The following is a 25,938-nucleotide window of genomic DNA, read 5'->3' as shown; positions in this document are numbered from 1 at the left end:
CCAACACTTCTGGGCCTTTGCATTGCCCAGGGGACCAGGCTTGGGCTTTCTCGAAGGAGGGGGATCCAGGGAGGGCTCCCTGGAGTTGGTGGCCTTGATGCTGCCTCGGAAGGCAGATGGAAGTGTTTCAGCAGAAATAGTTGTTTATCTGTGGCTGAGAAAGTGAGGATGGAAGTGGGCAGCTGCTAAGGAGACCTCAAAGGCCTCTGATCCATCTGAGGAGGTCGCTAGTGGGGTCTGTAGGCCAGTGGCTTGAGGCCAGCTGTGCTAAGGATTTAGCTCAGGACTGCCCCCTATGCAGGCCCTTTCCCCCCATCTCCTCTTTAAGCATTTTAGGAGCAGAACTGGGGCCCACGTGTTTGCAGTAGTTTATTCATATTTTGTCACAAATGGCCGGGGAGGGGGTGCTGGACTCCTCCAGGCAACATAGAAAATAGGTCCAAGAGACAGGGTGGCTGGGCTTGGGGCAAGGGGGGACAGGGAGGGGTCTGGAGAGAAAGCCTGGGGGAGGGGGGAGGGCAGACTAGGGGTGGGGCTGCCCCCCTGCTGAGCCTGCTCATTCCCGGTGTGGGTACCGCCCCACCTGCAGGGGGAGCCCCAGGGCGGGGGTGGGTGGAGGGGGCGGCCCAGAACTTCCAGGGTCAAGCCCTGCCCCGTGGCAGGGCCTAGGTGCCCTCTGAAGTGGACAAGGCCGGAGGTGCCGCCCCTTCCAGGACTGACTGCCATGCCCACAGGCTGGCAGAGGGGCTCCTGCCCCTATTTAGAGCTCTGCCCAGCCCTAGTCCAAGGGGAGGGGGCTCTGAAGGCGGGAAGTCCCCGCAGCAGCAGTTTGGGGGTGGGGGAGAGGAGGCTGGGGGCACCAGTGCCCCCTCCCTCCCCAGGGCTGAGGCCTCTGCGGCCCAGGGGCAGGGCTGGGGGTGCACAGGCGTCCGGTCCGTTCTGGGCTCGCTCCCTGGCCGGCTTCCCCCTTAGAAACTCACCAACGTATAAACCATACTGTGGGAAGACAAGGCAGTGAGCCAAGTCGCGAGCATGCCCGCTGCTGGCCACCAGCCCTGTCGCGCCCTAGGTTGCCCTCAGTCATCAAGGGCCAAGGGCAGGAACTTGGGGCCCAGCCATTCCTGGGATTGGACTTCTGAGCGCCATGGGCAGGACCTCACCTGTACAGGTAATAGAAGAAGGAGAGCAGGTAGAAGGCGAGTTTGCACCAGGACTCCTTCTGGCAGTAGTTGAGGATGTCAGCATTCATGATGGAGACCGCGTCGTACATGACCTCAGAGCCATCCGCAGGACGGTGGAAGTACCTGGGGGGAGGGAGGGGCCTGAGTGCCCACCCTCAAGGCTCCTACCCACATCCTGCCCCGCTCTCCCATCTCACCCTCCCGAAGGCAGCTGCTACCCTCACCTCCAGAGGTGGTAGAAGAGGAGGGGGATGTTGAGGCCCAGGGTCACCCACTCTGCTGCACACAGAAACATCAGACAGAAGAGGCCGTGGATGGAGTATTCTGGGACCACCAGCTGGGGAGTGAGGGTGAGAGGTCAGCGGCCAGGTGCTAGGACAGATCCAGGCTTCAGGGGCACTTGGGAGGTGCCCACCCACCATCACCTCTGGGGACTGAAAGGGCTTCTAGCCTCCCACTCCCTCCCACGTGGCAGAGCAGATCAAACAGGCCGCAGAGGGGGAAGGCCCGGCTCTGGGTTACAGTGGCGCTGAGCTCGGCTAGGAGCCTCCTGCCCCTAGCCCTGACACTGACCTTCCTCAGGAGGCAGCAGATGCGTTCGATGTTTTTTAAACGCTCGCGCTGTAGGGAGAGGAAAAGACCGCAATGGTGGAGGTGAAGGAGCGGGCACTGGGGGCGCCCCGCCACCCTCCCACGCCCCTCTCCCACGCCCCTCCACTCCCTGCACGTGGCCGCCAGGGGGCGCCAGAGCAGGCTCTGCGGCGTTTCCGGCGGCGCGGCAGCAAAGCAGCCGCGCCGTCCCCATAGCGACCGTCACCATGGAGGGATCTTCACCCGCGTCTCCACAGCAACGGCCCAGAGCCTGGCAACGGCTGCCCCGCCAGGAGGAACCCGAGCCCTGAGCCGGAGCCAGGTGTTTGCTGGGGGCGGGGACAAGGCAGAGGAAGGGGCACGGCCACCGTCCCCTCTACCTCCGTCTTCCTGTCCCCCCGCCGTCCTCCACCCGCGACACATGGCAAGACGGACGGACGGACACACCTCGGCACAGCACATGTATCACTTACTGCCCGCGCTGGGTTCCCCTGGTCGATGGGGTTCTTGAAGTCGGTCCGCAGCTCGTCAAAGGCTATGATCTGGGGGAGGGGCGTGTGCCCGTCAGGGTTGGGGCAGCAGCTTATGGCCCCCCACGCATTCTTCTGTGGCATAAGATTCACACATGGGGATCGGACCAGATGGGACGTGCTGCAAAGGTGGAGAAACTGAGGCCCAGAGAGGGGTGGGGCCTGGCCCAAGGTCACACAACAATTTGGAATGGAACTCTAGTGTGCTGATGCCCAGTTCAGGACATGTCCACTACACCTCCATCCAAAACATCCCAAGAGATAGTGTCTTCTCCGCTGGGCCCTGTGCTGAACACTGGGGTCCCAGAAGCCTGGGACACAGCCCCTACCCGGGAGGAACCCCAGACTTGGGAGAAAAACTGTGAACTACATCCAGGGTGATCAGGGCTGTGGAGTGCAGGAAGAACCTGGGTCGGGTGCCTGATCCAGTGTGGGGTGGGGATGGGGAGTTCAGGCTGGACTCTTGAGTAGGTGTTTGTCTGGTGAACGAATGCGGGAAAGGCAGTCTGAACAGCAGGAACAGCAGGTACAAAGGCAGAGGGTTGAAAGAACAAGGAACATTTAGGAAGCCTGCAGGTTCTATATGGCTAAAGTGAAAGCGTGAGGCGAGCGGGAAGAAAGACGGGAATGGTGAAAGATGGGCTGGAGAGGTCAGCAGCGCCAGACATGGGTGCCTTGTGAGGCAGGACCAGATGTTTGGACTTCAACAAAGAAGTAAAGGGGAGCGAGCCATCGAGGGGTATAAAGCAGCAAAGCGGGGTGGTTAGGATGATGTTTTAGGGTTGACCGAACAGGAAGCACAAACTGGCTAACGGTCCCAGCCCAGACATACATGATGCTTCCTCCATGCCAACGGGCTTTATGTTTGTTAACTCGTTTGATGCTTGCAACAACCTGATGACGTAGGTGCTAGTATTATCACTTCCGTTTTGCAGATGAGGAAACAGATAGATTAAATGACTTGTCCAAGGCCACATAGCTAGTTAGTGGCAAGCCAGGTTTCTAAACCCGTTAGATTCCAGAGTTAAAATTTTAACCACTTTACTACACTCAGGCCAGACCAGTCAGGGGACTATTGGAGTGTTGCGGCTGGGGCTCGGGGGGGAGGTGTGGTGATCTGAGTGAAGAGAGGGACAGTGGGGATGGAGAGGTGGGGATGGATTCCAGAGCTATTTAGAAGCCAGAAGCCAGAGGGCTTGAATGGCGGTGAAGTGGAGGCAAAGGGGCCCAAGGTGACTTTGGGTGTCGGGGCATCTGGTGGACGGCACTGTCCTCACTGGGATGGGAAACACTTGGGGGGAGCAGGTGTTTGAGAGGATGATGGGGCAGACCTGGGGGGGAGCTGGCATGGGAGGAAGGCTGGCAGAGGAGCCTTCTGGAGTCCCCTCCCCTGAGCACCAGCCCTAGGATGAGGCAGCGGGCCCACCACCCCCAAGCATCCCGGACCCCTTAAGGCTCGAAGGGAGAGAACACGGGCTTCCTGGAGGGAGCTGGGCCCATCTGGAGCAGCCCCACCAACTCCCCATTGACTCTGGGCAGCCGCCTGCCTGTCAGGCACAGCAACAGGGTCCAGCAGGGAGCGGAAGGGTGCCGTCTGTCTGTCCCAGAGCTGGCACCACCAGCAGGCAGCGAGTGTTGCACCTCCCACCCCCCCAGGCTGCCTGGCGCTGACTCAGCCCCCTGGAACAAACAATCCCCCACGGTGACAGCAGACACGCGTCACTCCCCACCAGGGTTGCCTAGCGACCAGTGGGGCCTAGGCTCAGGGTCTGCGGTGGGATCTGGGGTCCTGCCCTGGAAGGTTCTATCTAGTTCTTACCAATTTGGATTGAGGACCACACCTCCTCTCCCCACCCGCACACCCCTTGGCAAGCCTTGCTCTGGGCTTATATACACTCTGCTGTATATACAACAAGCCCACTTTACCGATGAGGAAACAGACTCAGGACAAGAGACTTGCTATGATCGTCCAGCTAAACAGCTGAGGGAACACAGTGCCTGACACGTAGTCGGTACTCAACGAGTATTTTTTTTGAGAGCACTTGGGCCCTCTCTCCCAGCCTGGGAGCCCCAGAAGGGCGAAGCCTGAGTCTTATTCATCCTTGTCTCTCCCAAAGCCGCCCAGAGCCTGGTTCTCAGGAGCATCGACACAGGTGTGTTGGATGGAGGTCTGCTCTGAGCATCCCCTGAGGACAGGGACCCCCACAGAGGCTGTTGGAGGCCTCTGGGTGGGGAGGGGCCCAAAAAGGGGCTTCTTGAATTCCAGGAGCCTTCCTCCCAGGAGCTGGTTAGCTCTGTGTGCCCAGCCCGTGACTCTCAATTCCTTCCAGTCCTCAGGACTCCAGCCCTCCTGCCACCACCCCACAGGATTGTCCAAGGCCCTGGGATGAGACAGGAGGCTCAGAGAGACCAAGATGGACCTAGGGGAGATGGAGGAAGGGAAAGAGAAACAGACAAGGGGGCAGAGAAAAGAAAAAGCAACTGAGAGACCCAAAAAGAGAGAGGGCTGCAGATGGGGTGTGTGTGTCTGAAGGTGTCTATGGGGGCTCACTCCTCACACAGAAGGGGCGCAGTCAGAGTCCATGGAATCCTGATGTAAAAGAGACAGACAGCAAGGGGACAGCAGGGGATGATGAAGGGAGAGACTGATCAAGGGCCAGGGAGGACCACGGAGCAGGAAGGCAGCAGGTCCCAGGAAAAGAAAGGAGTGATGAAGTGGGAAGACCAAGAAAGAAGCAGGTGAGGCAATGGGGAGGAAGAGGAAGGAAGCGGGTACAGAGAGACCGGTGGGGGATAACGCGATGATCAGGGAGGTGTGTGCTGGACGTACAAGCAGAGGATGCTGAGCTGAGAGGGCCAGGGCCAAGATGCACAGGCCGTGTGGAGGGGATAGGGTGGTGGCTGAAACCTCAGGGGACATAGAAGAGAGGGCAGTAAAGGGGGTGGGGGGCAAGGGTCCCAAAAAATAAGCTGGAGGCTGATTGATAGCTCTGTAGTGAGTAGTAGGGAGACAGGCAGGGGACCACTGAGAAGGCCCCAGAGAGTGGGGGAGAGGGACCCTCTCTAAAGGTAGGCAATCAGGATAAGGGATAAGAAATGGACGTTTTGAAGAACCAGGTGTGAGGCAAGGCTGGAGAGAGAGACAGACCAAAGGAAACAGGAGACAAAGAGGAAAGTGGGGGCAGGAAGAGGAGGAAAGCTGGAAAGTGGGGAGGAAACCTAGTGGGGGGGAAGCCCGAACAGGAGGGGGTAGGGAAACCCAAGGTGAGCTGGTGGTCGGGGTTAGGTCTCTGGGGCTGCTTAGAGCCAATCACTGCTGGGTCAGGGAGTGGGGGTGGGGGGCGGGAATGGAAAGGGTTAATGGGCTCTGCGGTCTGTGGGTCCTGTAAACAGATGCAGTTGCCATAGCAACTGGCTCCATCACTCTGGCTGGAAAAACCCACAAAGGGGGTGGGGAGAGTAGACAGACAAACTGCCCGACGGACAAACGGGGGCGACTAGATGGCGGGGGTTGGGGGGTGGGGAAATAGGAGGGAAAGGAACAAGAATCCCAGAATTCCGCCCCACACCCCAAGGCTGCCATGGGGCAGGGGAGGGGGGTCAGAGACCGACTGACATACCCACAGACAGTCGGGGGCGGCGGAGAAAGGGGGGGGGGCCCGGGAAGGAAGCCGATGATGGGGGTGTTTATGGGGCGAACAGTAGCCGACTGATGGGGGATAGCGGAGAGGAGGCTCCAAGTTTCTCCGGGCCCTGAGACCATCCGTCCGTCCCCCTCCTGCTCCCAGCGCCCCCTGCCCCCACTCCGACCCCAGCCCCAGCCCCAGCCCCAGCCCGGCCTTACGTGCCAGATGACAAAGAAGATGAGAGAGGCGCACAGCACCAGGGTGAGCATGTAGCAGAACGCGGCGAAGGTGAACGCCATGGCCCCCGCGCCGGGCGGCGGCCCGGGGGGCGCCAGCGCGGGGCCCGGGCGCAAGGGGACGCCCCCCCGGCCCGCGCTTAGGGCCGGCCGGGCATGGCCCGCAGGGCTCGGGCGCGGGCTCGGGGGACGCGGCCGGCGCGGCCGGGATCGGGGCCGCGGGGCCGTGGGGCGCGGGCCGGTGGGCTCGGGGGGCGCGTCCGCTGCCGGCTGCCCGGGCCCCAATCGCTCATCCTGCGATCCCTCGCCCGCGGCTCCCTCGCTCTCCAGCCCGCGAAGCCGGCGGGGCGGAGCCGGGGGCGGGGCCGCCGTGCGAGCAGCCTCGGGCGGGCGGGGCTGGGTCTCTGTGCGCCCCTCCGCCAGCGCGGCCAGGGCGCCACCCCCGCCCCAACCTCAGGGACACGTAAGCATGGGCGCACATCCCTGGCATAACCCCCCACCCCCACCCCCACGTCACACAACGAGCCCACCACTGCCACACTCGGTCCACTCGGACGGGTGCCCGCACCCCTGCCCTCATTCGCCGGCCACGGAGGTCGGACCGAGGTCTTAAAGTGCAAAGCACTTGTAACCGACCGAGGGGTCAGAGACACCTGGCTTGAACCCAGAAAAAGTCGGGAGAGGGGGCTGAGCCAGGGGGCCGAAGGGGACGCGGGCCAGACCCAGCGGGGCACAAGGTCTGCGGCCCAACTCCCCATCCCGGACCCGCCTGTGTGGGTGTTGGCGGCGGCGGCGGCGGCGGCGGCGGCTCACCAGGTGCTCACTGACGGCCGCCAGCCGCCCTCCCGGCCGGCCGGAACCGTGCTGGGCCCGTGGGGACAGACCACAGAAGCACAAGCAGGCAGCTCTCCTGGCTTCAGGAAATGGGTCAAGGCCTTTCAACAGCAACCCTAGGACACACAGCCCAAGCCAGGACCCCTGTGCAGCCCACCAAGACCAGGGCTCCAGTTCCTTCCCCGCCACCCAAAGGCAGCTCCCACCACAGACCACACTCGGCCACCACAACTTCCTTGCAAAAACCCTCGGCTCACCCGAGGGCCAGTGGAAATTTATTTATTTTTTGTCCTTTCCGTCTTTCCCCAAGTGGCTTTTCCTTGCAAAATGCCTGACATGACACCAGAGGGGAACCTGGGAGTTGGGAGGGCACCCCAAGGGGCGGCCCAGGGACTTAAATACAAGCTGGAGGGGAGGGCACAGGTGGGACAGGCAAGAGACAGCACAAGGGACATGGCTTCTCAGGTAGAGATCAAAGGTTTGTTTTTCTGCAGGAAGAAGCTGTGTCAGAGGCAGGGGGCTAGCATCCTGGGTGGGAGGGAGTTAAGTGGAGAGGCCCCCCCCACCCTGGGCTGCACCCACATTCCCAGAGAAGTAGCGACAGGGGATGAGGATCCGCCCTCATAGGCTCCAAGGGACGGAAGGGGGAGAATAAGCCAGATGTGCTGCCTCAGGGAAAGGGAGGAGGTGCTGGCGGAGTGAGGGTTAAGGCTGGTGCCCAGCCTCTGGCACGGTGGGCCTCCCGCCTCCGCCTGCCTTGGGGACAAAGGGGCACGGTGGGCAGGCAGCACACGGGCCTGGCTCTGGCAGGGCAGGGAGTGGCAGGAGCAGGCTCCCTCTGGGCTCAAGACACAGGCCCAGCGCGGCTGCCCACCCACCTGCCCTAGATGTGCTCAGACCCCACCGCAGCTGGACGGCTCGAGCTGTGAGGGTGTGTCGGCGGGGGAGGCAGGGAGGAGAGGAAAGTGGGCTGCTGGGCCCCTGTGGCCCCATGCCCGTCCTGAGGTCCAGCCCAGGGCCCTGCATTCCAGGGCCCTGGATCCCCTGGTCCCATTCCTGGCCCCAGGTGCTGACTGCAGCCAGGGGCAGTAGAGGCCAGGGAGGCCCTCAGCTCTTGGGGAAGGGGGGTGCGCAGGGGAGGGGAGGAGGACGAGTAAGGAGAGAAACCCACTGCAGCATACACGGGGGGCAGGGGGAGGGAGACAGACAGAGGAGAGTCCTCGTCCCAAAGGTGTGTGGTGGGGTATCTTTTAAAGTCACCCAGAGGCAGCAGCAGAGCAAGCCCACACCCTCACCCCAGCCAAAGGTCCTGGGTGTCCTCCCTTGGGGGCCCTGACAGAACCGGGGCTCAGGGCGGCAGGCAGACAGGCCAGAGGGAGATGGGGAGCCCAGGACACCCCAAAGCCACAGATTCAAATGCCCCGGGAGAGGGAAGTACCTCCTGCCCCCTCCAGGGGCATCATCTGGAGAAGGTGCCACCTCCGGTCCCACCCCACGAGCCCCTCCTAGCAACAGCCGCCACCAGCCTGCTTCACGGGGGTGCTGTCAATCTTGAGGTTGGGCCGCTCACCCCCTGAGGCTGCCCCAGGCCCCATCCGCTTTTTGATCTCAGCAGCCATGGTCATGAACGCCTGCTCGACATTGGTAGCGTTCTTGGCACTCGTCTCCAGGAAGGGGATGCCCAGAGAATCTGCAAACTCCTGATAAGGGGAGAGGAGGAAAGAGAAGGGGAGAGGAGGTGAGGGGCGGCAGGCCCCGCCCCCCCCGGGCGGCCTGGCCCAGGCCTGCTCACCTTGGCTGTGGTATTATCCACCACCTTCTTGGTGGTGAGGTCGCTCTTGTTGCCCACCAGGAGCTTATTGACATTCTCGCTGGCATAGCGGTCAATCTCCTGTAGCCACTGCTTCACGTTGGCATAGGATTCCTAGAGGGACCAGATCAAAAATTACTTTGCTCCCACCTCCTGCCCCTATGCCAGGCCTGAGAACAGGGGTTTTGAGGGGAAGATGGCTGTCCTGGGCTCCTGAGAAAGGCAGGCGCCCTGGGTTCAGGGACCCAGAGGAAGCTCCTCCAGGCTTAGCGCTCCTTCCTGCCCTCCTCTGTCTGAGACCCCAAGAGCCAGGCCCAGCAGAGCCCCGGCTGTCTACCAACAGCCCCGACACCTCAACAGCTTAGACCAAGGGCCAGCCAGCTCTGCTTCCTGCAGCTGCTCGTGTTTCCCCAAGACACAGAAAAGGCCTAACCACGTGGAGGGAGCAAATGGCATCAGGAGAGAGGCCAGAGGGAAGACAGAAACAAAGGAGAACAGGTTAGTGAGAATTACAGAGTCCCCACAGTGGCCTTAAAATCCCTTTAAGGTTTGAAACCTTGGAGCCCAGTGGTAGATGGAGGATCCTCACAGAGGAGACCCTGGCCTACGGGGGAGATAGGTATCCTGGGAACAGGGCCTGACATTCGTCCTACTTCTGGCACCGACAGCCTCTGCGCTCGGCCTGGCTCTCCCGGCAGCTTGCTGCGCCCCACCCCCGACGCCTGGCACACCGACAAAGGACAGAACCTTTAGGAATATGCTTGAGCTAGAGCCGCTTTCCCTTCTTAGGAGCCAGAGGTCTGGTGATATCACACTGGGTTCAAACGTACACCTCCTGCCATGTCCCAGGCGAGGCCCTGTGCTGGGCACTGGGTTCAAATAATGGAATCATGCCTGGGCCCTGCCCTAAAGCACTCAGGGGACAATGGAGGACTAGACTACGGCACACACAATGGCAAGACAGGGCAACCAAGCGCTGCAGGGATGGAAGGCAGGAGCTGGTGGAGCTCCAGGATCACCTCTGCCTGGGGAGATGACAGCCGAGCTACACCTGCAGGGACGAACCACCCCCGTGTGGGTGCCCGTGGAGGGACGGGGAAAGGTGCAAGGGGAGGAGAAGACATACGCCAGGTCATGGGATGGCGTGGGAGGGGCGTGCTGCCTTTGGGGAGGAGGAAAAGCTAAAAGCGGCTGGGACACAGACCCTGAGCAGCGAAGGAGAGGGAGAGAAAGCAGGCCCAAGCAGGGAGGGTCTTAGCCTGGCCAAATCGTAGATAACCAGGAGCCAGTAGAGGTTTTCTTAGGAAGGGAGCAGCAAGAGCACACCTGTGCTCTGGGAAGATAGTCCTGGCAGGAGTGCAGAGGCCAGATCAGACCGGCAAGGAGATGGAGACCAACTGGGAGACGGCTGGCATAATCCAGGGCAGAGAAGATGTGCCCTGAGCCAGGGAATGAGGCAGGCAAGAGCACAGGACTGAGAGTCAGACCACCCTGGGTTAGGCCCCACCTCTGCCACTTATTGTATGATCCTAGATATGTCACTTGGCTTCTCTGAACCTCAGTTTCCTCACTTCTGTAAAACAGTACCTCCTGGTGGGGCTGTTGTGAGCATGGGATAATGAATGCAGGCTTGTCTCATAACAAGCGCTTAATTAGCAAGAGCTGCCATTATCCTCATCACTGCTATTATTACGAGGGAACGGATCTGGGAGAGATGATGGGGGAGAACAGAGGGGCCCAGGGACTGACAGGATAGGGGAGGGAAGAGTTTTCTGGTCAGGCCAACAGGGACTCTGTTATAAAGATGAGGATGCAGAAGCCAGTTCAAGAAGAGATGGGGAGACCAGCACCAGACAAGCTGAGTTCTGCAGATGGTCTGGAGCTCTGCAGATGGCCTAAAGGCGGTCTAGAGGCAGGAAAGGATGTGCTGGGAAGCAAAGAACCCTGGGTTCAAAACACGGGCTTTGCCTTTCCTGACTGTGAAGCCATGGGCAGGTAACTCAACATACGTCTAAGTGTGTTTCCTCATCTGGAAAAGAGGGATGCCACCACTGAGTTCACTGGGTTATATACTGTGAACATGAGAATTAACACAGACAAAAAGTGCCAGCAGAATGCAGGACACAGGAGGAGATCCACAGTGATAGCTCTTTAGTTGTAGAAATCACAAAACAAGAAGCCAAACCACAAGGTGGCCAGAATTGTGCAGGGAGAGTCAGGAGGCGGCTTGGGGCAATCAAGAAGCACAGAATCTGGGGCTGTAGCGGGGCAGGATACGACGGACCAGTAAGAAGTCACTGAAAAGAGAATCTGCTGCAGCAGGAGGTGGCAGAGCTTGAGACAGTAACTTTTTCAAAGAGAGGGAAGAGAACAGAGTTAAAAGCCATGAGAGATCAATCAGGGCAAAAACTGAAATGAAGTCACAAGTTTTGGCAGTTAGAGGTCCTTGGTGACCTCTGTCTGAGTGGAGCAAAGTTAACCCACAGCTTGTTGTCCAGGACGCATCATGAGTCTCTGGTGAGCTGAACAGCCCAGCTGCCCCTCAGAGCAGGGACTCCTCCTGCACTGGGGCTGATACAAGTATCTCCATGTCCCCACGGCCTGACCCCCATGAAGCAACAAAGTTTAAAAAAAAACAAAGCGGGTAGAATCAGTAGGCCTGGGCTTTCTGTCTCTGCCACTTAACTAGCTGCAGGGCCTAAGAAAGTCCTATCACCCCGACCCATTTCTTCATCTGTAAAATGGGAATATAACACACACCTCTTTGGAGTGTTACAAGCATCAAAGGGCTGTGACAGAACCTGTGAACTCTAACGCGTGACAGGACTGTTTCCCGCTGTTAACACCACCACTGATGCCAATGACACAAGACTAACGCTGCCACAGCAGACACAGGGCTCCCAGAACTCTGCTCACACTGGGCCCAGAGTGCAGGGCTCCCTCACTTCCTTGTGTAAGGCCCTCCAATCGCTTCTCCACAGTGTCTTTACCCAGGAGGCCACGGGCCCAGCACAGCAACCAAGCAGCTGACTAACCCCCCCACAAAAGACAGGTGCCTGGAAGGTCTAGAATAAAGTGGCAAGTCTGACAGGGAGGTGAGGCCTGGTTCTGCCAAGGCCCTGCAGCGGGGCCTGGGGAGGATCCAGGTCTGCAGCTATTTCCCTCCTTGTGAAATGAGTCTGAGAACAGTCTCCTTTTCGGGCAGCATGAGAAAGAGAGGACGGGAACAGTAAAAAGCAGCAAAAGCCAAAGACCTGAGGCTGAGGAGGCAAAGTGGGGGATGGTGAGCCCAGGAGTACCTGGTCGGTGACATCGTACACCACGATGATGCCATGAGCCCCCCGGTAGTAGCTGGAAGTGATGGTCCGGAACCGTTCCTGACCAGCTGTGTCCCACTACAAGACAGCAGGAGAGAGGGGCAGGTCAGCCCTGGGCTCCATGCCCAGGGCCCCTCCCCTCCCAAGACAGATGTCTCTGCACCAGAGATTCTGGGAGGAGCAACACTCACGATCTGAAGTTTGATGGTTTTGCCATCCAGCTCAATGGTTCGGATCTTGAAGTCCACCCCGATGGTGCTGATGTAGCTCTCTGTGTATGTGTCATCCTGAAAGATCAGGGACCAGTGAAATGGCCTGAGTGAACAGGTCTGAGGCTCATCTGGAAAACCTCCCTCCAGTGTCCTGCCCCAGATGAGCTCCTAACTGCTGAGCCCCAGTTCTCAGCACCCCAACTTGCCAGCCCTATGCCCCTGTTCAGTCAGATATGTTGCTGGCAAGTCCTGCAACTTCATCCTTGGTCTCCCAGGTCTTGCAACCACTATACTCTGGGTTGCCCCCATCTCCCTCCGGCCACCAGCCAGGACCCCAGATGGATGGTATGGGAAGCTTCTTACTTACAGCAAACCGCAGGAGCAGGCAGGACTTGCCCACGCCCGAGTCACCAATCAAAAGCAGCTTAAATAGGTAGTCACTGGAGAGAAAGGATGGGAAGGTGTGAAGGAAGGCAGGGAGCCCACCCGCCATTATCCTGGAGTCAAAACTATAGCATTCTCCCACACTGTGAGGTGTGCCTTGGATTAGAGTATTAAAGCACTCACAAGATCCTCCCACAAGTCCTGGGATGGGGAGGGCTGACCACTCCCCATAACAGAGCTGGCCCAAAGGGGTGCATCTGAATTCCCACTTTACAGAGAAGGAAACGGAGACACAGAGAGGGACGTGACTTGCCAAGGATCACACCAGTTAGGTGACAGAGCTGGGTATCCTACCCTGATTCCTGACAGACTCCATGGTTTTGGGTCCAGTAGGGGCTATTTAGGGAAACCCTCCTACACTGCCCAGTGCCGTACCTGACGTGGCAGGGGAGGCCCCAGAAGTGGAAGCCAGGGCCCAGCCTAGAACTTAACTGAATACCTATGTAAAGAGCCTGGTATGAAACCTCCAAAAAGAGATGGTTAACAAGCGGCAATGATAATAGCAGTTAAAACGTATCCAGTTCCTACTGGTGCCTGGCCTTGTGCTAAGTACTTCAAATGCATCATCTCATTTAAGCCTCACAACAGTCCAATGAAGTGAGTGCCGGTTATTCCCAACTAATGAAGAAACCAGAGGCCAGAGAAGGGAAGCGACTTGCCCTAAGTTACACAGCTGTTAACTTTAATACTGGAAACCATGTTCAGACTCCAAAGTCTCTGTGAAAGCCTGTTGGTTCCCTTCTCTGTTACCCCTTATAATCCAGCTCAGAGCTTCACCCTTCCCCAAGGAAATCTGAGGCCAGGATCTGGAGGAGAAAAAGGAAGTGGCAAAAGAGGAAGAAGATAACTGACACTAAGGGAAAGCTGTCGATGAGAAGTCGGGGCAGAGATGTGGGCCACCTACCCGTAGGGGGAGTGACCAAGAAGTGAGGAAAGTTTGAGAAACAAAGAATCCCACTGGAAGGGAGAAAGCAAATGCCACATTCATCTAAACTTCTTCGGCAGGGTGACGGCGAAGGGAAGGGGTGTGACGGCGCAAAGGTGAGGGGAGGGCGGGAAGGGACCAGCCTCTGGGAGCGGCAGGGCATTTTGATCCAGGTAAAGGGCAAAGCGGCAGCCCCGGAGGGAAGAACCTGCGGAAAAGCTACCCAGCGGGCCAGCCCCCAGGAACCGGATTCCGGGAGGACTGGAGAGCAGAATGTACGACCTGACCTAAAGGGCCCGAATCTGGACCGAGACCGGAAACTCTGGGGGTGGGCTCCACAATGCCAGGACCGTCGTCAGCACCCAGACCGCTACTCTCAGGCAGCAGGTGGGGAAACTGAGGCCTGGAAAGACCGGGGCTGCGGGGTCACCTGACCGACAAGGCCTGCTAGTGCCGGTGCCTCGGGATCCAAGTGGTGCCCCTCGGGGTCGCAGTCTCCGGGCCCGGGTGCAAGAACTCGGGGCGTCGAGCCGGGGTTCTGGGGCCCTCGGGGGAGGGGCAGAACCCGGATGTGGGGGGGGGGGAGGAGGTCAGCGGAAGAGGGACCCGGATGTGGGGGCGCCGCGCAGTCCTGACCCGGGCCGGACAACCCCGGTAAGCGTACAGCCCCGTACTCGGGATCGAGGCTGCGCCGGACGGCGCGGGCGGGGCGCACTCACTATTCGGGGTTCATGGCGGCAGCGGCGGCCCGCTCGGTCGCTCCCAGTCGGCTCTGCTCCGCCTCCCGTTTCAAGATGGTGGCCGCTCCGCCCCAGAGGCCCCGCCCGCGAAGCGCAGGCGCAAACACTCCGGAGTGGGACCTCGTCGCGTGGCTTCTTGGAACTTGTAGTCTCCTTACGTTGTGCAACTCACCCCGCCCCCCGCTGCGCAGGCGTAATCCTAGCCCACGCCCCACCATCGCCGCGCGTTGCCTTCTGGAGCTTGTAGTTCGCTCCCTAGAAGTACCTGGGCTTGAGGACCGCGCTCGGGAGCCTGACAGCATCCCGGCGTTAGATCCTCAGTTTAGTGCTGGCGCTGACACGTTTCACGTCTGTCCGACAGAGGCATTCATCCTTACACTCCCCGCAGCGTTAGTAAAAGTTCATTTATCCAGGGTTCTTCCTGTGCTGGCGCTCCTAACTCCCAGCAGAAACCCCAGGAAGAAGGTGTCACCCACATTTTATAGATGAAGAAATCGAGCCTCGGTAACTCGCTCAAGGTCAAACAGCCTGGTAAGGGGCAAAGCTCGATCAAAGCCCGTGGTCTCCAGAATCTCAGAGATGAAGGTTGTTAGAAAAAAATCCTGAATCTGTGGGGCTCCGAACAATTCCGGGATAGGAGAAGCCTATTTGGGTTGCAGCTGCGCGGGACCAGACGTGAGCGACACACACACACACACACACACACACACACACACACACGCACACGCACACACACTCGCAGCCTCTCCTGTCCCCACCCCCAATGTAGAGACGTAGAGACGCTAGGAGCCCTCGGGCTCCGCCCCAAAACAAGCCCAGCTCAGAGTCAAACCGTCTTTATTTCTACAGCAACATTTGAAAATAGAGAGCGACCGCCTCACCTCCCAACTGGGGCAGCCCCTCCTGCCACAGGGGTCCATCACTGCCCCTAGCAAGAAGCTGCAGGCGTGGGAGGAGGCGTGGCAGGATGGCTCTACGGGCGGTGCCCGGGGCGGGGTCAGGCCGAGCCTGGACAGGCCGGGCGGGAGGGGCAGTGCATAAGACCAGGCTGCAGGGCAGAGCCCGGCGGTGAGAGGACGGACAGGGGGTGGGCTCTCCGTCTTGGGACACGGGGCAGGGCGCACCATTCAGAGGCCGGGAGGAAAGCGAGAATGCCCAGGGAACCTTTGGGGAGGCACCGCCCCTCAGATGTGGAGCCTGGGAGATACCACCGCGCGGAATGGGGGTGATTAAGGCCTGGGCGGTACCACTAAAGAAGGGTGGGAGGCCGGATAGTACCAAGGACTGAGGGGAGGAGTGCGGCCAATAACTTATTTCTCTATATACAGAAGCAACGGCCGGGGGAGGGCAGGGTGCTGAAGGGACGGCAGGTGCTTAGTGTTCTTGGATTTGGGGTCTGCGGAGGGGGGGCCACTGAGCCTCTCTCTACCTTTGGAGACCCCGGCCAGCCCCTCCGCTGGCCCTGAACCTAGGGAAGAGGGGGCCCTGCTGGAAGGAATAAATAAGGGGTAGAGCTGGAGTGGGCAGGCCCAGCCTCCAGGGCTCAGGCTGAGATGCAAGGGAGGAGGTTACCCTGAGATTGAACAGAAAAGACAGGGGTTCTTGGGAGAGACAGGAGGGGCAAGCAGCAGGCCCATGCGCAGGGCTGGGGTGGGGATGGTGCCGGGTGGAGGCTCTGGCGACCGGCTGCCCCTTCAGGATTAGCCCACAAGGGAGCTCCGTCGGGAGAGGTCCATGGAGCTGGAGCTGAGGGTGCGGCTATCAGAGAGGCCTGTGCCTCCAGGCTGTGGGCAGAGGGGCAGGTGGCTCAGCCCCGTGCTGCTGCCAGTGCGCGCTTCCCTGGCCCGAAGGGGCCTGACTAGTCAGAGTCCCTGGGGTCCTGACACTCCCACCCACCTCCACAGTTTGTGCTGCCACTGGCTGCCCACAGGCGGGAGCTGAGGTTCCCTCATTTGTCTCCCCAGGGTCCAGCCCAAAGCCAGGCCTGGGATGGAGACAGGAAGTGTGGCTGGATAAAGAGACATGCCTGAGAAGCTCGGCAAGTACGCAGGACATGCAGGCCTGGGGCCGGGGCCTCAGCTGCCCAGTGCCCACAACTATCCACCCGTACCTGGACTGGCTCTTCCACACTTTTGTTGAGGAAGTTGAGGGAACTGGCCCGCTTCATCCTGAGGGGAAAGGGCATTCAGGATTTGCCCACGGTGGAACTGGGGGAGGATGGGGGAAGGGGTCAGCTTGGGGCAGGGGAGGGAGGCTGATGGGAAGGGAGATTGGTGGTGGGTGGAGCTTGAGCGAGACAGGGGGTTCACCCTGGGTCTGAAGTTCAGCTGGGGTTGGTAGGTTGTGGGGTGGGTTCTCGAGAGGCTCACCAGGGTGGACGGCTCACCTGGGGTTTGGGGGCTCCTGGGGGCCACCACCCTGCAGCTTCTTCACCAGCATCTCACTGCTGCGCCTCAGGGCATCTCGGAGCTTCCCGAAGGAGCCACTGCGCCGCAAGGAGCCGCTGCCGTCCTGTGGGGCAGACGGGTTCGTCTCTGTGCCACGCTGGCTACACAGCCTCCTGGCCCAGTCCAGCCCCTAGACTCACCCCGCTCCACTCGGCTGCAGGCCCTGCCTCCTCGAGGTCAGCCTCAGACCGAGCCCCGGCACCCGCGGGCACGTCTCGGCTGCCACGGCGGTCTCCGCGCCCACCGCTGCCGTCTTTCAGCAGCTCCACCACCTTGGTCTGGCTTGCAGGGTCCAGGCCCTGAGGGAGGGTGGGCGCATCAGGCGGAGCAACGGGCCCTGACTGGATCACACACAGGGCCACGCAGGTCCCTGCCCACACCCCTGGTGCCTGTTGCCCTACCAGCTTGCGGCTGCGGCTGGCGCAGTCCTCCAGCGTGTGCGCGGCCTCTAGCTTGCCCTGGCGCCGGTACAGGGCCCCCAAGCTGCGCAGTGTGGTGTTGACCGTGGGGCTGCGGACGGGAGAGCGGGACGGTCTCCAGCTCCGTGTTCCCCAGGAGCCAGGGCCCATCCTGACACCCAGCCCACGCTGGCCCTGAGGAACCATCCAGCCGACCGAAATCGAGCCTTTCCTGTGTGTCAGGCCCTGTGCTAGGTCCGCCTGGATTCCCCTGTTTTGGGGAATCACCTGAGGGCCCTAGGTGGGATGTTGCCACCAGGACTAAAAGCTGGGAAACCCAGGAGAAATAATCAGGCTGTCCTGGGACAGAAAGCCTTCTTGGGACAGGTGGCCTGTGACCTGGGCCTTGAAAGATGAGCTGACAGAGAAGAGGTGTGTGTTCTGGGGCTGAGCAGTATGGAGTGTGGAGCCTGGCCCCGGCCCCGACCCAGGATGCAGCTTCCCAGCTCTCTGCTAGCCCCGCAGTCCCCCCACACTGTCCTCACCTGTCTACTTTACAGGCCTTGTACCAGCTGCCATATTCCCCATACGGGGTGCTGTCCCGGCGCTTATCCTGGGGGAGAGATAAGCGGAAGGTGGGAGAAGGCCCTCCCCTCTACACACCTCCAGCCTCATCCTCCCTCCACAGACATCTGCCCCGGCCCTGCCCCACAGAGGTACCTTGCTCTCCTCCCGTTCCTCTGCGTGCATCCAGATGGGCTTGTTGTCCCCTGGAGGGAGAGAGGGGGCTGTCACCAGCCTCTCATGTGGGCCTCTCCTGGCTGGGCTGGACACATGACTGGGGTCTGGGGGGAGGTCAGGGGTACTCAAGAAGGACCAGGGTTGGGCTTCACTGAATGAATGAATCAACAAGAAACAGACCCAAAACATGACTGATGCTCCTCTGGAACAGAGATGCCTGTGGCACAGGCCTGTGCTTGAGGGGCCTGTGACTGGGGGGTGGGGGGAGCACACCCTTACAAACCTCAGGCCCACGGTGCGAGACGATGCTAGGCCTGAATGACGGGCCAGGCTGAGGGGTCCCAGAGCAGGAAGTGACGGACCGTGAAGGACCAGAGGGTGGCTTCCCAGAGTGGGAGACATCTGTGCTGGGCCCTCACGGTGAGAGTGAGTTGCCCAGTGGAGAAAGGGGAAGAGGCTCTGGGCCGAGGGCACGGGTATGCAAAGGGAGGGCATTGCACGGGTACAACCTCCCAGGGGGCTGTGAGTTGGGTGTGTGTGCTCACGTGTGCACACAAGTGGCTGCGGACCAGCCAGACCCTAGGCGTGAGGCCTGCCGGGCTGAGGTATTCGTCCTAGATGCTGACGGCTGAGCGGGCCTGCGAGCTGGGGCACACAGCAGCCATGCTCACCGCTGACAGAGCCGAACTCCTTCTCGTGAGCGCGGGTGAGGATCTCCTTGTACAGGGTCTCTGCATCCTGGTACTTGCCCTGTTTCAGGTAGCAGGAGGCCTGGAGGGGCAGGGCCCAGAGGGTGAGCAGGATGCAAGGAGTTGCGCCTTTTCCTCTCCTCCCTTCCCCTCCCCCCTCCTCCAGCCCCCTCTAGCCCAGGACACCAGGTTGTTCTTGGTCTTGGCCACGTTGGGGTCGTCAGGCCCAAGGCGTGTGGCGTAGATCTCCAGTGCCCGCCGGTAGTAGTATTCCACCTCCTCGGCTTTGCCCTGGTTCTGGCACAGCAGGGCCAGGTTGCTCAGCTGCTTGGCCACGTCTGGATGAAACTTGCCCAGAACCTGGGACAGGAGCGGGAGCCGGTGGCTGGGCTCGGGGCCGGCCTACGTCTCCCGTCTGCCCAGCCCACCTGGCCTGCCCAGCCCTGCCTGCTCCCACCTTCTCCCGGATCTCCAGTGCCCGCTTGCAGAGGGGCTCAGCCTCCTTGTACTTGCCCCGCTTGCCATACAGGACTGCCAGGTTGTTCAGTGTCGCAGCCACCTAGGGGGTGGGAGAGTGGAGGCTCCATGACCCGGGACCTGGGAGCTGCGGGGGGAGGGGGGGAGGGGAAGCCCCCACCTCCCACCCAGCCTCACTCACAGCTGGGTGGTCCTTGCCCAGTGTCTTCTCGCGGATGGCCAGGGCATCATTGAGCAGGTGGGCAGCCTCCTTGTACTTGTTTTGGTCCCTGGGGGCAGGTGGGAGCACGATGAGGGTTATCCTCCAGCCCAAGGCCCTCCTCCTAGTGGCCCAAGATCCCTGTGGTCACTCTTCCTATACTTACTAATGAGTGAGCATGATGGGGTGTGACCCAGAGCGTGGGGAGACGTGGTCAGGCCCTGCTCTCTGGCTTGGGGGGCTTTGTGCAGGAAGGGCATGCAGTGCTGGGGTACAAGCCAGACTCCCCCAGATCCCACCCTCACTGCCCCATGCCCAGTGCACCTTGTCCTCTGTTCCCCAGGGCCTCTGCTCATGGTGGCCTTTCTGCCAAGGAGACCTTCTCCGACCCTCTTGTGCTCTGGGCAAACTCAACTTTCACCAAAGGCCCTCCTCAAGCCTTGGTGCCTGGAGAAGGTGTGCCCCCGGAGCCCTCGTGTGCCGTCCCCTCCCTGGTTATGTCCAAACCTTTGTCCACCACCAGACTGAGGCATATTCATGTCTGTAGCTCAGGCACCCTGTGGGCTTGGCCCTCTCCAGGGACAAGATCCTTCTTTCTCTGTCACCCAACTGCCTGGTGGAACCCGAGTGCTGGCCCACTGCAGTCCCTGAGGATTTGTGACCAGGGCTGGAGCCTTCAGGAAGAATGCTCCCATGGGTGACCGAAGCTGGAGGAGCCCTCACCGATAGACCAGCGCCAGGATGTTCAGCATGGTGGCCACGTCAGGGTGGTCGTGGCCTGACGTCTTCTCCAGGTCCTCGAGGGCCTGCTTGCAGAGTGGCACGGCCACCTCATAGCGGCCCTGAGAGGCGTACTGGATCACCAGATTGTGCAGGGTGCGGAGCCGTGCTGGGATTTCATAGCCCCCGTGCTGGGCAGCCACGTCTCCTCCTCCAGGGCTGGGGGCTGCAAAGCCAAGGACGAGAGGTCAGATGTACCAAGTGCCCCCTGAGCTGGGCCGGCACATGCCAGCCATACCTTTGACCGACCACACACGTGGCCCTGGGCAAGTCACCATTAGCTCTCAGTTTCCCCATCTGTAGAGTGGGTCTAGTCACCCCACAAGAAGAGTGGGCAGAGTCCCAGCTCCGGTGCTTCAAGCTGTGTGTCCCAGAGCAAGTCGCCTAACCCCCGAGCCTCAGCCTCCTCACGTGCAGAAGAGAGGCTCTGATACACAGGCCACACGGTCAGCAAGGCCAGTACTGGCCCGGGGACCAGCACTGTGCATGCGTCCCCTTTTAACTCTCAGAGGAGGCTCAGGGAGGAAAGAAACTCTACCAGTGGTCACAGAGCAAATGGAGGCACAGCAGGGCTCGTGCCCAGGCCAGACCGCTCCAAAGCTCTGAACTGTGATGCCTGCTTCTCACAGAACTTGGGAGACGAGAGAAGCAACATGTAAAACCCGCCTTTTAAGCTCTAATGCTGGGATGTTATAATCAGAAACGAGGCAGGAAAGAACACGGCAGCCACTCAGACCTTGTTTTCCATGACCTCTGGGTCCCAAGGACCAGGAGTTCACACAGCCTTCCTTTCCCGCCCCCAGAGCCGGCCACCCCCCCCCCCCCGCACCTGCGCTCTGCTCCTCCTCACTGGGGAACAGGTCATCCAGAGAGTCTTTGGGGACGTCCCCCTTCTCCTCCTGGGGAGGAAGATGGGACGGGCGTCAGGAAAGGAGGCAGCCCAGGGGTCGGCGGGCCTGCTCCCTGCTGCCCCTCCCTGCCCCCAGGTGCCCCCGCCCCGCCCGGTGGTCGTGGTAGGGCTTACGCTGGTGGAGGCGTCCTCGTCCAGCTTGCGGATCTGGCTCATGAACAGCAAGTGCTGCTTCTCCTCCTCGAGCTGGGCCACGGCCTGCTCGCTGCGCTGCAGCTTCTGCTGCGTCCCTGCCAGCTCCTCCCGCAGCCACTGGTTCTCCTGCACCAGGCGCCGCACCTGAGCCCGCAGCTTCTGCTTCTCCGACTCTACAGCCCCCAGGTGGCTCGACAGCGCCAAGATCACCTGCGCAGCCAGCCGGAACGGAGGTCAGAGCCCTGCTGACACCCCAGCCTGGGCCCCAGAGAAGAGCCAGGCCCGGAGGAGCCGCAGGGCTGAGGGCCCCGAAGTTCTCCTCTCACCAAGGGAGTTTTGCCCCAGGGCCCCAAAGAGACCAACATAGCCTGAGACCTGAAACCAGGAGGCTTGGGGATTCCTAAGTCCTTCCTTCTGGGGTCAGGAGCCCTGGGCTCCCAGGCTGGCTGTGCTGGACTCTGAAATAGACCATCCCCTTTCCTGAGCCTCCAGCTGGTCCTCCACATTGATGGTCCAGTTCCCACCTTGTTGGGTTGCTCGGATCATTAAGAGCGCCAGCTGGGGTGCTGCCCTTTCCCAGAGCCGTCCACTCGTTCCCTGTCTCTCCTAGGAGTTGTACTCAAGCCCTGTAGCCAGAGCCACTATACCGCTGCCCCTGGCCCAGGGCTAGCGCTTTCCCAAAGACCTTGATAGACGACTGAAGGGCTACCGAAAGACCCCAGCCTGACTTCTGCCAAGGGGCCAGGGCAGCCCCTGTCCTCCTGCAGCTCCCAGGGAGGGGAGGGGGTGTGTGTCCTAAAACCCCAGTGTCTGGAAAACCACAGGGGCAGGTAAGGGGATCCAGAGGCCTCAGCCTCCGCTCCCATCCCTCTCCCCAAACTCCACGACTCCTTTCCTGAGCTTCCAGGCTCTTCCCGCCTTGGGGCCTTGCCTCGACTCTACCCTTTCTCCGTCCTTCATGGTCAGGGTCACTTCTGCAGTGAAGCCTCTTATGCCCTCAGCCCCCGGAAAGCACGGCACCTCCCCCACCTCCATGCCATCCTGTTGTCCATCTGTGCCTGTATACACTGGGAGGGGGCCGTGTGTGTTCACCTCCGCACCTGGCAGTCAGCCGGCCGAGGAGTGAATGCCCGACATATTGCCCTCCCAGAGAGCCAGGCAGTCTGGGACGCCGTGCTTTCTAGTTGATTAGCAAACGCCTAAGTGACAGGTGTTTTCACAACCACTAGCTATTTTTAAAAAATATCCTAAACAGCCTGGAAGTATTTACAGCAGATGGCACGATCCCTATTTTAAAAACAAGGTGATACCACCTGCCCAGGATTCACAGAGCCAGGCAGTGACTCAGCCAAGATCTGAGTGGGCCAAGACTCTCTGCCCGAGAGTCTACTCCTTGTACACCCCAGCACCTCCTGGATAGCTCCGTCTGCATGTCATCCTGGCAGCCCCAACTTAAGAGGGCCCACACAGAACTCCTGACCCATCCAGGCTCTCTCCTCCTCTTAATTTCCTCAAACCACAAACCTGGGACTTTCCCTGCCCCTCTCTGTCTCCTTTAGTCCATTCCCAAGCCCTACTGGACCTACTTCCAGAACGTCTAGGACTGACCCCCTTCTTACTACCCTCATGGCCCAACCCACCATTTCTCATTGGAATTCTAGCAGTGGCCTCCTAACACCTGCTACCTCCTTCCACCCTGACCCACAATTGTTCATTCTCCACCCCTCAGCCAGAGAGAGTTTTTGAAACCTAAGCCAGACTGTGTCCCTTTACTGCTTAAACCCTCCAAAGGCTTCCTGATTTCCTGAGAATAAAACCCAAACTAATAAGGCACAGCATGATCTAGTCCCCGCCTTCTCTGCAGGCCTTTTCTGTCCCTCTCTTTCCTCATGAAGCTCCAGTTAAACAGGTCTCTCAGTTCTCCCTCCACAACAAGATCTTTTCCACTTCAGGACCTTTGTACATGCACCCTCTCACTTTCCTCCTTTCTCTGGAGGCTGGTTCATTCCTTTCCTCAGGTCTTGATTTAAATATCATTTCCTCAGAAGTCTTGCTTGACCGATAGCTAAGGCTATCACAAGATCTTGTTTTTTTCTTTGGAAAACTTATCATAATATTGAATAAATATATGTGTATTTCTGACTCTCTTCCTATTGGACTAGGGCAGGGATCTCATCTGTCTTGTTGGACCTGTAGCCCTGGCACCTAACACATTGCCAGGCACATAGTAGGCACTTGATAACTTACCTGTTAACAAATGAATAGAAGAATGAATGGGGGGATCTTTAAGGATTTCCTCTGTTTTTTTTAGGCCATGCAGTCTCTGCTACCTAGCAGAGAAGCCAGATGATCAGGCTCTCCTGGGGCCAGGCACGGCCGGGGTCTCCAGAGCCCATCCATTTCTTCAACAGATATTTACTGGGATCCTACCATGAGGCTCCAGGGGACAGATTCTTCCTTCCCTTCTGATTCTGTTACCACATTGCCAGGATTCCTCTGGAAGGCTCCACCCCTCCCATGACCTCCCTCCTCAGCACCCCAGACCAGCCTACCTGGGCCTCCCCCAGCCCCAGTTCGATGGCCTCCAGGGAGCGGCGCAGGAGGACACAGCGCTCCTGTGAGCCGGGCTCTGCCTCACCAGCTTCATGAGCGACGAGGGGAGCGAGAAGGGCACGATGCTCCCCGCGCAGGGTTTCTAGCCCTTGGATAACGGCCTTGGTGCCCAGCACGATCTCATCCTGGCTCAGCTTCTCCTCCCGAGGAAGCACCATCGTGGCCATGGCCGTGCCGCCTGTGAAGGCGAGAGGGCGGGCAGGGGGTGCCGGGCCTGGGGCCACGCCGCCGTCCGCCCCGGATTAGGTAAACACCTAGGGTCCCCGGACGCCTGGGTCCCCGGGGTGCCCTGTCCCCCAGGCAGCAGACCGCACCGTGCCCGCGCTCGGCCTACAGGGGGCGCGCCCGGCTCGTCTTGGCCCGGGAGACGCAATGCGGTGCGACCGGCGAGGCTGGACCCGGATTCGGCCCAGACCACTGGCTCAGGCCGGCTTAGGCGACCCAGTCTCGGGGCTTCCCTGGAGACTCCCTTAGCCAGAGCAGGGCGCGCCAGAGGATGGACCTACGGGGATCTTGGGGGGTTCACTCCCGTGCGGAGACACCGTCCCTCTGGGAGATCCGGCCCCAGCCCCCCTCGGGCAGCCCCCTTCCCAACAGGCTGGCCGAGCCACAGAGCCCCTCCTCCTGGGCAGCTCGACCCTGGGGAGACCCTTCCCCTAAGGAGCTGAGATCTCGGGTTCTTCGTCCCCTCCTCCCCCCAGGCCGCGCTCCATAGGCCAGCACGACCTCCTGCGGACCCCTCCCCTGAAAAGGCCGAGCTCCTGCCCCCGGCCACCCAGGACCGCGCCCCCTCCCCGCGGGCTGGCCGGGCCCTCTCACAGGCCGCGCCCAAGACGACCCCTCCCCTAGGCCGACCCAGAGCCCCCCCTCTCCCGGCCCGATCGGCCCGCGTGGACCTGCGTCTCCCGCTCGGGCCCGCCTCCCGCTCCAGCTCCGGCTCCCGCCCCGCTTCACCCGGACCAGCAGCCGTGAGCAGGTCCCACCGCCTCCATCCCGCCGGCCTTCCCAGAAGTCCCTGCGCCGCCTTAAAGGTGAAGCCCGTACCTTGGCGGCGTCGGAGGGGGCTAAACACTCTTCTCGGCCCGCTGGCTGCCTTAAAGGAGCACGCCGGCTGGGCCCACTCCAGGCAAGGGGAAGGGATCCGGGGGCGTGGCCTTCGGGGATGGGGCGTGGTCATTGAGGCGCCGGGCGTGGGCTTGCCCGAAGCTTAGGTTCATAGCGGCCACCTCCTACTCTCCTGCGGCCTCGGATTCCTCCGCTGTAACCCGCCCCGAGGCCACAGCGGTGTGGACAGCCTGGGGAGGATGTGCACAGCCTGGGGAGGATGTGCACCTGAACTTGCCCTGTACCGCTGCCAGAGAGGGCGGCGGAAGAAACTGGGGCCCAGGGAAAAGGCCCGGCCTCCTCAGAGTCCAGAAAGAGACAGTTGACATTTATTGACATTTATTGAGGTAGTTGCCACTTTCTGAGCGCTTACTGTGTGCGGGGCGCTTGGATGCCTTAAGTGCGATGACACATTTAATGCTTGCAAAGACCGGATAAAGCGGGCACTGCTATTATCCCAATCTCGCGGATCTGACCCCAGGCTCATTTGTCTCTGGAGAGTGGTTATGCCCCACCCAAATCCTTCGGAGCTGTCCTTGTCCCAGTAGGGGATTCTCGGCATCTTAGGGCTGCTTCTTGGTAGGAAAGGACGGAGGCTTCCGGCCGTGAGGGAGAAAAGGATGGCAAGGGGCAGTTGGGCATCGGCCGGAACAGACTCGTGACCCTGTGGGTGAGCACCACCACAGATTCTGTGGGCCGGATGATCAGGACAAGGTGATGATGACGTCATCTCCTCCCAGAGCTCTTCCCTGATTCCCCACCCCCTATGTAAAGCAGCCCTCCAGCCCATTTCAAGCACACATTTAATTCCCTCTGTAGCATTTACTCCTTCTAACATTTTCCTTGTCAGTTTCTGTCTCCTCCCTAGAATGCAGGCCAAGATCTGCCTGTCTTGTTCACTCTCAGAGTAGCTCTTGGCTACCACATAGCAGCACTCAGTAAATGCTGTTTATTTTAAAAGGCAGAAGGGCGCACCTGTTGGCCCAGGTTTAGGGCTGG

At 60.3% G+C, this 25,938-nt stretch overlaps 3 protein-coding genes across 10 annotated transcripts; all 3 read right to left on the bottom strand.

Moving 5' to 3' along the window:
• Positions 1-351: 351 nt before the first annotated feature.
• Positions 352-6,227, bottom strand: CNIH2 (cornichon family AMPA receptor auxiliary protein 2; the record flags this gene model as incomplete). Of its 2 annotated transcripts, none has more annotated exons than XM_081239611.1 (6): positions 352-996; positions 1,161-1,304; positions 1,406-1,518; positions 1,755-1,802; positions 2,246-2,314; positions 6,147-6,227. In XM_081239611.1, the coding sequence occupies 6 exons, from the start codon at positions 6,225-6,227 to the stop codon at positions 969-971; spliced, it is 483 nt and encodes a 160-aa protein (XP_081095737.1). In that variant the 3' UTR covers positions 352-968. The 2 variants fall into 2 exon arrangements, with proteins under 2 accessions (XP_081095737.1, XP_081095738.1); XM_081239612.1 differs by having other exon boundaries at positions 2,246-2,423; positions 6,147-6,202.
• A 1,003-nt stretch (positions 6,228-7,230) lies between these two features.
• RAB1B (RAB1B, member RAS oncogene family) lies at positions 7,231-14,547 on the bottom strand. The gene is made up of 6 exons (XM_081239187.1): positions 14,426-14,547; positions 12,705-12,777; positions 12,317-12,412; positions 12,108-12,203; positions 8,791-8,922; positions 7,231-8,698 (listed from the first exon to the last, which is right to left on the bottom strand). Exons 1-6 carry the CDS (start codon positions 14,437-14,439, stop codon positions 8,504-8,506), a joined length of 606 nt encoding a protein of 201 aa, XP_081095313.1. The 5' UTR covers positions 14,440-14,547; the 3' UTR covers positions 7,231-8,503.
• Positions 14,548-15,266: 719 nt separating this feature from the next.
• On the bottom strand, positions 15,267-24,983 carry KLC2 (kinesin light chain 2). 7 transcript variants are annotated; one of them, XM_081240393.1, is made up of 16 exons: positions 24,732-24,838; positions 23,775-24,049; positions 21,202-21,432; positions 21,007-21,076; positions 20,121-20,343; positions 19,380-19,467; positions 19,179-19,280; positions 18,908-19,081; positions 18,704-18,803; positions 18,012-18,061; positions 17,837-17,904; positions 17,295-17,403; positions 17,034-17,192; positions 16,833-16,957; positions 16,557-16,614; positions 15,267-16,230 (listed from the first exon to the last, which is right to left on the bottom strand). In XM_081240393.1, exons 2-16 carry the CDS (start codon positions 24,000-24,002, stop codon positions 16,147-16,149), a joined length of 1,869 nt encoding a protein of 622 aa, XP_081096519.1. In that variant the 5' UTR covers positions 24,003-24,049; positions 24,732-24,838; the 3' UTR covers positions 15,267-16,146. The 7 variants fall into 7 exon arrangements, with proteins under 7 accessions (XP_081096519.1, XP_081096522.1, XP_081096518.1 ...); XM_081240396.1 differs by lacking the exons at positions 15,267-16,230; positions 24,732-24,838 and adding an exon at positions 24,880-24,983 and having other exon boundaries at positions 16,258-16,614; XM_081240392.1 differs by lacking the exons at positions 15,267-16,230; positions 24,732-24,838 and adding an exon at positions 24,880-24,961 and having other exon boundaries at positions 16,258-16,614; positions 23,775-24,013.
• Between the last annotated feature and the right edge of the window lie 955 nt (positions 24,984-25,938).

Source organism: Mesoplodon bidens, assembly GCF_964165515.1.
Source record: "Mesoplodon bidens genome assembly, chromosome: 7".
Classification (NCBI taxonomy): Eukaryota; Metazoa; Chordata; class Mammalia; order Artiodactyla; family Ziphiidae; genus Mesoplodon; species Mesoplodon bidens.
This window is presented reverse-complemented; position numbering and strand designations above follow the sequence as displayed.